The sequence below is a fragment of the Sardina pilchardus genome, chromosome 5, assembly GCF_963854185.1.
Source record: "Sardina pilchardus chromosome 5, fSarPil1.1, whole genome shotgun sequence".
NCBI lineage: Eukaryota > Metazoa > Chordata > Actinopteri > Clupeiformes > Clupeidae > Sardina > Sardina pilchardus.
The window spans coordinates 4,058,068-4,071,000 of NC_084998.1; the positions used below are offsets into that span (position 1 = coordinate 4,058,068).

At 41.5% G+C, this 12,933-nt stretch overlaps 2 protein-coding genes across 2 annotated transcripts in view; both read right to left on the reverse strand.

Annotated features, from left to right (window-relative positions):
* LOC134079885 (pannexin-1-like) overlaps positions 1-7,644 on the reverse strand; it is a 10,553-nt gene extending 2,909 nt beyond the window's left edge. Inside the window, exons 1-4 of the mRNA XM_062536002.1 lie at positions 7,452-7,644; positions 6,177-6,313; positions 5,549-5,754; positions 3,386-3,923 (exon numbers count right to left, since the gene is read on the reverse strand). Of these exons, the coding sequence (XP_062391986.1) occupies positions 3,386-3,923; positions 5,549-5,754; positions 6,177-6,313; positions 7,452-7,632 (1,062 nt within the window). The 5' untranslated portion in view covers positions 7,633-7,644. The remainder of the gene's footprint in view (positions 1-3,385; positions 3,924-5,548; positions 5,755-6,176; positions 6,314-7,451) is intronic.
* Positions 7,645-8,281: 637 nt separating this feature from the next.
* epd (ependymin) lies at positions 8,282-12,582 on the reverse strand. Its single transcript, XM_062536003.1, has 6 exons — positions 12,463-12,582; positions 11,554-11,588; positions 11,228-11,359; positions 9,955-10,138; positions 9,364-9,451; positions 8,282-9,233 (listed from the first exon to the last, which is right to left on the reverse strand). The coding sequence occupies exons 1-6, from the start codon at positions 12,539-12,541 to the stop codon at positions 9,110-9,112; spliced, it is 642 nt and encodes a 213-aa protein (XP_062391987.1). The 5' UTR covers positions 12,542-12,582; the 3' UTR covers positions 8,282-9,109.
* Positions 12,583-12,933: the final 351 nt, after the last annotated feature.

Sequence of the window (12,933 nt, forward strand, 5' to 3'; positions counted from 1 at the left end):
CGCACACAATTTTGAAAATTCACACACAATTCACAAAACCACACCCCAAATTGCAAAATACCTCAATCTACCCAGCAAAATGAAGCACTGCAACCAAAACTGCATATTACATTACCAAAATCAAACTTATGCACCACATGGCACACACTTCATTCTTTCACAAGATTTTTGTCTAACCAAATACACACTGTTGGTCATAATGAAAAACACTCTTATCTTTAGTATGCTTTGCCATAATATTGCATAAAGTTCTTCACGTGCATATAAATATTTGCAGATACAGATGCATGCTGTTCAAACTTTCTTTTCACCAAACAAGTCAGTGCAACATACACTGTAAAAAAAAAAAGTTCGTTCAACTCAAATTTTCAAGGCAACCGGCTGCCTAGAATTTTTGAGTTCAATCAACTTAAACTTAGCACGTTTTGAAGAACTACAATTATTAAGTTGTGTAAGCTAAGTTTTTCAAGTTCTGCCAACTGATTTTTTTTAATTCAAGTTACTGGAAATTTACTGGAAAGTTTGTAAAAATGTACTATTTTGAGTTCAGATTACCATCCCCTAATAACGTGTTTGTTCCCAGAATGCAACAGCACCAGTCAACATATTCTGAAAGAAATCACAAATAGTTTCCAACTGAAATGTAATCTTGAAATAAGATTCTAAGCAAAGCTAAAACTAAGTAACTGTGACACTAAAGGCCATACTGTTTTGGTCATGTTGTCATGTAATTGTTTGTTGTTGCTACAAACCATCATGTAGATGACCATCCACAATGACTTAATCCTGTGCATAGAGCTTAGAGTAATGAATATGCTAGCGGCACAAACAGATATTCACATTCTTAGTGATATCATTGTGACTATGAACCTCCTGATTGCAACTAGTGCAGTTGCTGCTTTTACATTAATTCATGATAAATTTGTTAGGGTCAAGAACTACACAAGGAGAAAACCCTACAAGGAGAGAGAGAGAGAACCCTACAAGGAGAAAATGAAATCCACCCCAGGAAGAATACAGGAACACCAGTGGGTGGGTGTTTAGGAAGATTCCAAGGGCCCAGAAATGACAGAGGGCCCTCAGAGAGCCTTGCCCCCAATAACACTATATACAGTATTATTGGAGGAACCCAGAATGTCTGTCCGTCATAGGGCATACATTCTCTAGCAGCATACCTGCAGACACATAATGCAAGAAAGCATTGAGTGGCCGACTTTGTGATGCCGTGAAGGAGCCAGATTAATGCAAATTGAGAAAGCAGTCAATTTCGCATTGCACTCCAATTAATATATGTCTACTTTCTAAAATGACATTATATTTTGATAATGGTCTTCTCCTCAATGGTAACCCTGACAAAACTCTGAAAATCTGTCACATAGTCATTTTGTTCAATAGTTGATTTGTGTTATACACATCCAAAAAAGCCACAATAAACAGTAATGAGAAAAAATAGACATTATAAACAAGAAAATAACATTTGCCCATAATTCCTAAGGGGATGGTATCTGAACTCAAAATAGTAAGTTTTACAGACTTGAAAATTCCGGTAACTTGAATTAAAAATACTTAGTTGGCAGAACTTGAAAAACATTGTAGTTCTTAAAAAGATAAGTCAATGCCTTCAACTCAAAAATTCAAGGCAGCCGGTTGCCTTGAAAATTTGAGTTAAACTAACTAACATTTTTTTTAGTTAGGACCATAACTTACAATTTTAAGTTAACTTGATTAGTTTAGTTCTTCACTGTCAACTTGAAAAGTTAGTGAAATCAGTTGACTTTTATATTTCAAGTTGAACCAACTTAAAAACCCAGTGAAAAACAAATAACTTGGACAACTTGGACTTCTTTTTTTATGTTGTGTTAACTCATGAAACTGAGTAGACATACATTTGCTTATTTCATAAGTTGAAATAACTTCAGGGAAGACTGCACTGATACATATAATTAAATATTTAAGTTGAGTCAACTTAATTTTGCAAGTTTGCAAGATGCAATTACAAAAAAAGTTGGATCAATTGTTTTTTTCTAGTTTACCATGTCTTCCTGATTTTTTTAGTTATATTTACTTACAAACCTTAGTTTGCAGGACAAAAGGCAAGTTCTAATTTTTACAGTGTATGCACAGCAAGTATATTTATTGGACTCCCTTCCCCTCTCATTCTCATTCTCACTCTCCCTCTCCCTCTTCTCTCTCCCTGCAATCAGTGCAATGTCTTCCATTTTTGTTGTAAAAAAGGTGCTCGTTGTTCAATGGTTTTACTGTATTGTTTTTATCTTTGTAAAGCACATTGGGTTGCCCTGCTGGACAAAATGTGCTATATAAATAAACTTGCCTTGCCTTACCTTACCTGTGGTCTTTTCATAGTGCTAGTCCTGATGGAAGTGGTATAAATTAAGCATTGAGGTGTTTGGCTAGGTGGCACACATATTGGTCAATTAGCTCATATGTGTTATCATGGATGGCATTGTTTTGAAACTGCAAACATGTGACTTTATGTCAGATTATTGTGTCTTATGCAGAAAACCGTGTTCAGTGCATGCAAAAAGTGCCATTTTGCATTAAAAAGTGCCATTTTGCATTGCAAAATGTGTGTAAAGCTGAAAATGTGTTTAGACATTTGGAGACTTAAGAGGATGTGTTGCTCTTTGTGTGTCAGTTTGAATAATTGTGCTATGAATGTCATTTTAGTGTGTTAGCAATTGGAAAAAACTGTAATCACAGCTAACATCGGGATGAGGAGGCAGAGGTCTACAGAGCCAAGCGGTCTGGTTTAGTTTATGATGGTTGTTAGTAAACAAACTGATCAGATTTCAGATACCCAGCTGTTACTAACAGAGTGAGGGTGAGATTGTGCAGTCTAAATGACTGTGGTTAGTACAGTAATGTTGTTAATGGGACGTTTTATTTAGCCTAGCATATACTGTAGGCTACTATTTGGCGTGTACGGCTTTTTTTCCCTTATCAAAAGTGAGGGGGGGCGATTGTCGTCTCTTCAAAACTGGGGGTTTCGTATCCCCTGTATCCCCGTGCCACCGGCGTGCCTGCATACACACAGTACACGTTACGGTACAAACACAAGCAATATCCTTATCTACACACACACAAAGGCACACAGCGCTATTGTAAAAACACTCACATACTGCACACCCTGATCCACAAACACCCCCACACACAGGTCACAATGAATGATGTATGTGTACAATGCTCTGGGCAGTCTCAGAGCCCCCCTGACCTCAGCAACGGAAGTTACGCATGCAAGCCCAGAGGCCAGTAGTGGAACAGCAAGAACCTGTTTATTCAGCAATAACACTCCATAGACCTCTGCAGAATTACACGATGGTGCTTTGCCTTGTAGCATTGTTTACCTGGTTCACTCGCATCTTACCTGCAAACACTTGTACGACTTGAGCTCGCTCAGGTTCTCCTCCAGGAAGAGCAGGTAGAGGCTGAGGTCGTCGTAGAAGGACGTGGCGAGGTCCAGCGAGCCGAAGGCGGGCAGCATCTCGTAGGGCCGCAGGAAGAGCGCCCCCTGTCTGGCGGGAGCCACGGCGGCGTACGCCACCACGGGCACCAGCAGCACGTACACCACCAGGTTGATGTAGCTGAGCAGGCGGAAGACGCCCACGGCCACCAGCTTGCACTGCACGGCGGCGGGCAGCGGCGTCGGCGTCGTCTCGGTCTCGCCGGCGTCCCGGTGGTGGCGCAGCACGCCCGTGCGGATGTCGCAGGCGAACTCGTCGCTGCGCTCGGCCGACGCCAGGCGGATGTAGTAGCCCAGGTAGAAGCAGGCCAGCAGCAGCGTGACCAGGGTCAGCGCCCGGCACAGCACGTACTTCAGCACCAGCGTCCGGCAGAAGCGCTTGGTCTTCAGGTACTGCTCCACCAGAGGGTACTTGAAGCATCCCTCTGCCAGGTCCAGAGCCCTGCATGACCAGGACATGGACCAGGATAGATAGATAGATAGATAGATAGATAGATAGATAGATAGATAGATAGATACTTTATTGATCCCCAAGGGGAAATTCAAGGTCCCAGCAGCTTAAAGGAGTCCTAGAATTCAAAACCACATTCATCTTGTTCCTGTTGAATTTAGGCTGCGAGCAGTGTCCAAAGGACAACACCAAAGACTTTACCGCGTCCCCCGCCTGCTTTCGTATGCAAATTGGGAAATAGAAACAGCCGTGTTGAAATGCTCCAATCTGAACAGAGCTCAGATAACACGTAATAGGCGCCCATCCCCCTTTAGATACACCCCTCTCATTTGCATATCGATTAATAATTCTTGTTAAACTGCTCTTACGATGCTAGTATCTAGATATGTGGTCTATGGCAGAGACGTTGTAATGCTAGCGTTATTACAGCTAACTTTGGAGAGTTACTATACTAAGAAATGTACTGATAAAACTTACCAATCTAACACATTCATTCTGTTGGGGAATCTGCTGCACTTCATCTTCGTCAGAACCTTTTTCTGACTCGGTTTATACATGTACGGCTGTATTCCTTATTTAAATCCATTGTTGATAGCTTTATCAAAGGCTTTGGCTTTATTTACCAGCAGTAAACGTAGTTTCACTTTGCTCTAGCTTCAGACCGGTGGATTGAGCCAATCAACTTTCAGGACATATCGGCCAATAGACCAATCAGCGCGCATCTCATTTGAATATTCATGAACTTGCTGAGTGGGCGGGAAAAACAAACTGTTTCATTGCAAGGCTTATTTATGACCTTGTATTAGGCGATCTAGCAGTGCTCCTGGGGCGTTTTCAGCCCCACAAATTTACATATGACATTATTTAGGCTCAAAGATCAATTTGTAATGGTCAAAAAATGCGTTCTATGACTCCTTTAAGACACCACACACAACATACAGTACAATGTAAACAATGTAAACAGGAGAAATAAAAAGCAAATCAACAAATCAACATGACTATATATGATATAGGATATGACCATGGTGGAGATGGGGAGGAGGAGAAGAACAGAAGAATAGAATAGAAGAATAGAAGAGAAGAGAAATGTTAATTGCCACACCACAGGAGCCCTGCATGACCAGGACATGGACCAGGATATGACCATGGTGGAGATGGGGAGGAGGAGAAGAACAGAAGAATAGAATAGAACAATAGAAGAGAAGAGAAACGTTAATTGTCACACCACAATGCTGGTGGTATTTTTTTGCAGCTCAGAGTTAAATAGAGTTGCAAATCTTCAGGAGTTCAGGTGTCTGATTGCTGAAGGCTAGAAGCCGGTATTGAAGTGCGTCGTTCGCAGTAAGATTGAACATAAAAAAAACAATTCGTACATTTGTTTATGACTAACATCCTTTTTGTCCAATCTCTAACCAAACTTTCAAAACGCAATCAGTGTAACATCAATCACTCAATCACGCAACTCAATCAGTCCATCATCTGTCTGCAGTGGCCATACCATGACTGACTGACTGACTGAGTAAAGAAAGCAAAGCGCAAAGTAAGGGTTTTAAAAACAGGATTGTCACTATCAGTCCGGTGGAGCTGCCTGCTACACCACCAGTGCTCGTCCTTACCCGTAAGCATCCTCCTCTGACGACTCCTTGGCTTCTAGGCTGGAGGCCAAGTTCTTGGCCAATCGGATGGCTCGGTTGTAGGCGCGATCCAGCTCCTCCATGATGAAGCTGAGGTCTGAGGAGAGGTGTGGCGCTGCCGTGAAGCGCCAGAAGACGGCGGGCACGTACATGAGGATCGCCACCAGCAACAAGATGTACGGGAAGAACTGGAGGGCACAGCGGCACAAAGGACCATGAGTTGAGCTATTCCTCACGAGGCTAAATAACATATTTCATGATTGATGCATGCTGTTAGAATCTACAATAATACTTCATAACAATCTGGATTCAGTTATGCAACTGATAATGGTCATGACATGTTATGTAAGCTTAATAATATGTGACATAAAGGTCTTCTTGACATGACATACTGTATAGAGACATTAGGAGAGCTCTTAATTGGATCTGTGATAATGGTGATAGAATTGTCAAGCATCAATCTTCATGTTGTGTAAGGCTATGACATTTTCATTACATGTTTATGACATGGCCAATCGGTCTTATAACGCTGCGTTCAAGTGTTAACGGAGGGGGGGGGGGGGGGAATAGCATGGGTGAACTGGATGGATGTATTGACCGACTATACTACCTTGTGCAACCACAGGGGCGCGCTGTTAGGCCCATCTTCTGGTTGATGATCCTGCACAGCCGCCCAGCAGTAGGAGTCTACATAATATGCCTGGCGCCACGAAAAGTTGGTTGGTGCAAAACAGCTTATCTGCGTTCCTGTTAAGAGCGATACATAAAAAGTGACCACCATAGTTTCCTTCCCGTTTCTCTTTCTTTTTTTACAGTGTATTATCAAGACAATAGCCCGTTGTCTATGTGAGTGAATACAATGCATTCAGTGAGAGACAAGTGAGCGTTATGTGCAAGCCTGTAAGCGCAATTAAGGTAGAATGTTGTTGACCTAGTTGTTGACCTATTACATCCTGAAAAATAACCCAATAGCCTAATAACAAATAACTAGTTGCCTAACTTAATAGGGAAAGGATGAACGGCAGGTCTTCCATGGGCACCACACCACAACTAGCTTGAACTACTGTTGCCGTAATGCATTATGGGAACCAAGTGGCGCATGCAGGCTACAGATAAACACAAGGACCAAATAACGTATGGCGACGCGATAAGAAGAGTGTGACAGAAACAGTGGCACGGTGTCTACATTTAATGTGCTCAACTTAAGAAAATGCGACATAAAATGTGTAACTTAGTGGGCTATTCTGCGCCAATAGGGACATAAACTGAATCAGGTTCTTTAAGCCGGCGACAAACAAAGCCACGCTGATTCATCCTCCGGCTTCATTATTTCAGGACTGTTACACCATCATTCTAGGCGATGTGACTCAAGTGCTCGCCCACTTAAACCATCCCATGAAAACAATGAATTGAAACAGATGCGCTCCCTAACGACAAAGAGCGTCTAGCCGTTGTCAGTCAGACAGACACGTATCTGCCCATTGTGTTGAGTAGGCTATTTCTAAGACAGACATGCTTTTTAGAAACATATTTTTGTGTTTCGTATAACAAAGGACCACAGACAACGCAATAGAAAACGAGACAATTAGGCAGCCAATTCTCGACGAAGTTGCGCGTTTATTGCATGTTAGACTAGCCTATGTTCTGCCTATTATTTAAAAATAGAAAGCAAAAGCAGTATGCATGCTGGTGGTGCCAGTTTTAGTCCACTTTTGACAGTTATAGGCTAGTTCTTTGCATATTACGCATATGCTAGACTTCTTTCAAGCTTTCCCACCACCATAGGCTAGGCTATAATTTTCTCATTCACTATTTTCGTGGTAGGCTACAGCCTACGGATCCCAAACAGTCACACAGGCATTCACTGGCATGTCATATTACTTACCGACCGACACCTCTTGAGCAAAAGCGAGGGATATGAGCAGTAAAGGAAGACCGACCGCAATAAACGTGACAAGTTTATCTACCGCCAGTTCGAGCCGCACCCCTTTGTACTTAGATTCATTAGGTTCCTTTAATAAAAAGTCAGAAAATACATATTCCGTTGCGACGTGAGCTATTGCCATGATCCCAGAAAACAGCAACCGGTGTGTGGTAGTCCTTATAGGTCAGTTCCGGTAAGGCAGGGTCTAGTGTAGCCTAAGCTGCTCAGATAAGTGATAGTAGGCTACCCTGAGCGCACTCCAATCCAGCCTATATAGACTAAGAACTCGACTCTTTCCCGGATAGTTTTGTTGCAATAGTCTGTAAATCGGCTATAAGGCTTTACCTATATTCTGTTCGCTGTTGAGTCAGGTGAACATGTTAATATAAACACCTGCTCCTTCTATCTATTGGAATGCATCAGTATGATGTAGGAACACGGGAAATGGTTATCTTGCCCAAAGCAAACTACTTTAAAACAAATAGTCTACACGAATCACTTCATTTTATGACAATCTTTAGGCCAAGGAAAGTATGAAAACATGGTAGGAAAAATAGGCCTATATATAGGCTTTTTTAGGCTAGGTTTTAGTTTATGCAATATTCAGCTACTGTGCAGTCACCACTTTTGAAAATGGCTAAATTGGCTAAATTTGGCTAAATGATATCACTCCAGAGTGTGGAGAGATAGTTGAACTAGGCCTACTACAACATCTGTGTATTGTATTTTTAAAATTTCAGATGTAGGCTCTATCCATGTATCTGTTCAAAGAACAACAGAGAAGAGAACAAGGAACCAAAGTGATTATCAGGGTTTGCATAAGCTACTCTTTTATTCTCTAACAGATGCTTAGCATTTTCACATGGTGGCATTAAGAAGTGTTTTGATAGGCAAACATTTTACCAAGGAGCCTATGGGATCTTATGATGAGATCTTTATTATTGGGTTGCTCACTTGTTAAAAATGTCCGCACGCACGCACATGCACATGCACACACAGGCACGCACGCAGAGACTGACACACACGCACACGCACACGCACACGCACACACACACACACACACACACGCTATTACCCCAGCCCACACTCACAAGTGAATACACACATGCATAAACACATAAACTACACACATGCATGCAGGCAAGAAGACACGCACATACACACACATGCACACACAAACACACAAACAAAAACACGAACACACACAGCATTACCCACACACACACACACACACTCACAAGTGAACATACACAGAGAAGCACATAGATACACAAAAGTAAACCACACATGCAATCACACATTCACTTACACAAACGTTGGAAGAGTAGGAGATGGAGAGATTTATTTTATGCGGAGAGAATGTGCAGGACTGAGTGGCGGTCATATTTTGTGCCGCTTTTCGGTACATCTAGTTCTATTAACAATGTGGTACAGTAGATAAAGACTTAACTGTGCTAGATTGTTGTATCAGGCAGTGCTGCTTGATATGTATGTATATATAAACATAATGCATATTGTATTTATTTGCATTAGCAATTAGTATGAAATGTTTCACTCAAAGCTATTACACTGATTTAGCCCACTGCAAACATTCTGTGAACCAAACTGGAATTATGTATTTATACTTGGTTTAAGAAGACCCCGAAAAGGGTATTTCCTTCTGGTTCCAAAGGCACACCATCACAGAATGTTGGAGGCACAAACACCTGTGGGTCCTTCACTTCTTTAACAACCTCAAGAAAACTGGAGAGAGACAATCAAAGCGATAAACAAATAATAATAATAAAAAAAACACTGCTAAATAATATATTGTACTGTATGAAATGTGATCTCCATTAAATATAAATATAAATTAAAAGGTAGATCTACTCACCTAAACATCAGCAGGTCCTTTGACTGAGTGAACAGCACAGAACTAAGTGTGAGGCAGCCAACAGGGCTTACAGTGACTGTAAAGGGACCTGTGGATCACACACAAAGAGACATGACCATCGCCAATAGTAACGCTTCACCTCACAGTATCAACGCAAATCTGCTCGCAAACAGACATCCCAACCTGCAGAAAGTCACCCCCACCCACCCCATTCTGTCTGTATAACATAGAAGCATTAGGCTACTATCCCTCTCAGTCTGTGTAAAAATAGCGTGTTTAGCAGTCAGAATTTCAAAGTTGTAATAGCATGCAATTCTTCACTGCAGCATATTCATGTGTTTCCAGCTGAACCTTGTCAGTTTATCTGCCTGTAAGCCGGAAGTGTATTATTACACTCTTGAAATTTGAGTTGAAAAGAAAAAACTGCCTTCTAATGCATGCAGTCGACCGCCCCTGATGGTCGTGGTGTAATTCAAACTCTAGCTTTGTGGACTGTGAGTACAAAACACACACTCTTCTGTGATTCCCTCACTGACTCTCTCATTCCTTCTCTATCCGAATCATTGTTTGCTTAGTCATGGATTCACTCACCAAGTTGCGGTACCATCATCACCCAGTTGTTCATGTTGAGGCCCTGTCCACTGTCCACCTTGCTGCCCAGGTACATGTTTCCAAAGTCTGTCATGTTTGGTTGGATCTCCATAGGTTGAAGCGTTGATTGTAAAGGCCTTTTCTTGCAAGTGCTGGATTTCTTGTCGATCTCATAGAAAATGCCCTAAACACACAGAGAGAGAGAGAGAGAGAGAGAGAGAGAGAGAGAGAGAGAGAGAGAGAGAGAGAGACCCAAATAGAGACAGACAGAGAGAATGGCGTGACCTGAGGATCGCTGAGGAGAGACATGGCATTCACCAGGAGAACAAAGCCTGTCAAACTATTTTTTGGACGATCTTACTTTTAAAGGGGCTCTAAGCGATGTCACACGTTTTTTAGGCTCAAACATTTTTTTGTCACTTACAGCAAACATCTCCTCACCATCCACTAGCTGTCTGTGGCCTGAATACACAGTAAAACAACACAGTGTCTCTGTACATTGCAGGCTTCAAGAACGGCAATAAAAACAGCCTGGGCCATAAAAACATTAACAAACTGTTCCGGGAAATCAATGACGAGATACACGTTTAGGAGAGTTGCAATTGAACGGAAGGGATGGAGAGGGAGTAGGGAAGTGTGAAGAAGAAGAGTGACTTTACCCAGGAGTGACATTACCCAGTATCGCTTAGAGCGATACTATTGTCATTTTAGACAGTCTAATGCCACTGATATAATGTCAACGTTCTGCATTTTAACACAGATGGCCAGTTTTTGAGATGTATGACTTTGCACTACCTCTCAAAAGTTTGTAGCATAAAATGCTGTTTTTCAATGGTATTCCCGTGTGCTTTGAGATCAAAATGTGGGAGAAACATGGACAGCAAAATAAATATCCAGCTGTTGTTGTATCATGACAGCATTTAACTGTGTTGACAGCTCCTACTAAATAGTTTCCAATTTTTGCAGGAGAATGAAAGTATATGAAGGGTTCAGATGCAAAAGCCTCTAAATCCGTCTGACCACTTTTCTTTTAAATGAGCATTTTGTATCAGGCTCCTATAGGGTTTCGCCTATACAATTCAATATTTCAGACCAGGAAGAGAATGGTATTTAGTGAGTTTTGAAGCTAAATTATTGAAGTAACTTACACTAAATGTGAAGAGCATTCACTCACCATCATTATCTCATTTTTGACAAATGTACATGAATCATGATCAAGTAAATCCAGCAATTCTTTTTTTTCCCAGTGTACAGTGTACCTGTACATCATTACCTCTTCAAACAGAAACAGGACATCTAGATATTTGGCCCTCTTCAGTGCCTCGGTGTCTGCGAATCGGAGTCGTTTCCCTGGAGAGTCATAGCTGAATTGGCCTCCTCCTGCTTGCATCCCTTTAGCAGCAGTCTGTGTGTGTGTGTGTGTGTGTGTGTGTGTGTGTGTGTGTGTGTGTGTGTGTGTGTGTGTGTGTGTGTGTGAGTGAGAGAGAGAGAAACAGAGGGGGAGAGGTCAGAGTCAGAAAAGGAGGACTGAGAAACAAGAGATCCATATTTGTGCCAACTGTTTTCTCTTTATAATTTGCCCTTCTAATAAATACTTACCACCCAAAGTTGCCCACTTGTTAGTGGTGGCGGCTCTGACAAAAGAAGTAAAAGAAGTTTGTAACATCAAACCGACTTCATTGGCCTCATTTGCACCACATTGATTGAATATGGATAATATTATTTTGACAATTAAAGGATGTGATGGCCTGTTGCTATTTTGACATTTCTGTTTGCTATTAAAAACAAACTATATCACACATAGCAGAGTGGCATTTTAAATAGCAAGATGCATCATATGGTTCATGTTATACTTATCTTAAGGATAACAAATCATAAAATACTCACTAATTTGATTAGTGAGTCTTTCTACAAAGATCAAGTAAGTAGCCTATAGGCCAGCAGCACTAGACCATCTCCAAACTGTATGATAAGCAGGGCAGGCGGATACCAAACCTGAACTTGCAGAACAGCATGACTCCACCATTCCCTTGTCATGACTCCACCATTCCCTTGTCCTTAATGCCTTTATGATTTCCTGATGACTGTCTTATACCAATATGAAACGCAAACAATGACTCTCTCTCTCTCTCACTCGATCACTCTTTCGTGTGCATGCACACTCTAATATCCTAGGTTCCTAAGCTCCTTTGTTTACGCCTAAGTATTATAGTAGCCACACACACACACACACACACACACACACACAGATATAGTAGCCTATGCTATGTTGAAGTTAGTTCTGCTGCATGAAGGAGAGTGAGAGGACACCCATGTCCTGCTTAGCTTGATAAATATGTCTCAATGCACGATCTGAATAATTGTTATCTTTGTCAGTCAACTTTGCAAGACACATTCGCAAAACATTCGGGGCTGAAGGCCCCGCAAGATTGGCTGGTGGTGACGCCCCTTTATATTTAACCATGAAAATCAACAAAATCAGACAAGTTGGCGACACAATATACTTACTGCATGGCTCTTTACTTTCAACAAACCCCACAGCAATGATGCAGCAAGCTGCCAAATGAAGGAGTCCAACCTTAGCCATGGTTTCCCTCTTAACTGAGCTGCAGTTGTGAAGGGAGCGGTCCAAACTATCCCTACTTATATCTCCCCAAATACCCGCCCACCTAGTCAGCATGATGTTGCATAACTGTGTTAAAGGGGACAGTGAAATAGGAAAATAAAGAAAGGAAGGGAGGAAGGGAGAATGAGCCACAAATGAACCATGATTCTATTTATTGACCATTTTTGAAAATTACTACAAATTATTTTGAGACTGTTCACTGTTCATACTGTACATTGTACACAGCCTTGCTTAAAATGCATTAGGAGGGAGTTATACCACACGGCATAAAGTTCAAAGTTCAAAGCAGAGGGCATAACTGTTTTGTGTGGCATTAGGGGTATTTGGACATGTAGGGACTTTTTACAGTTCCT

Coding starts and splice junctions, on each gene's coding strand:
- epd (XM_062536003.1), bottom strand. CDS start 12,541: ATGGCTAAGGTTGGACTCCTTCATTTGGCAGCTTGCTGCATCATTGCT. Junction 11,360..11,553: donor CAAGTGGGCAACTTTGGGTG/GTAAGTATTTAT, acceptor ACACACACACAG/ACTGCTGCTAAAGGGATGCA. Junction 9,234..9,363: donor AAGGACCTGCTGATGTTTAG/GTGAGTAGATCT, acceptor GTCTCTCTCCAG/TTTTCTTGAGGTTGTTAAAG.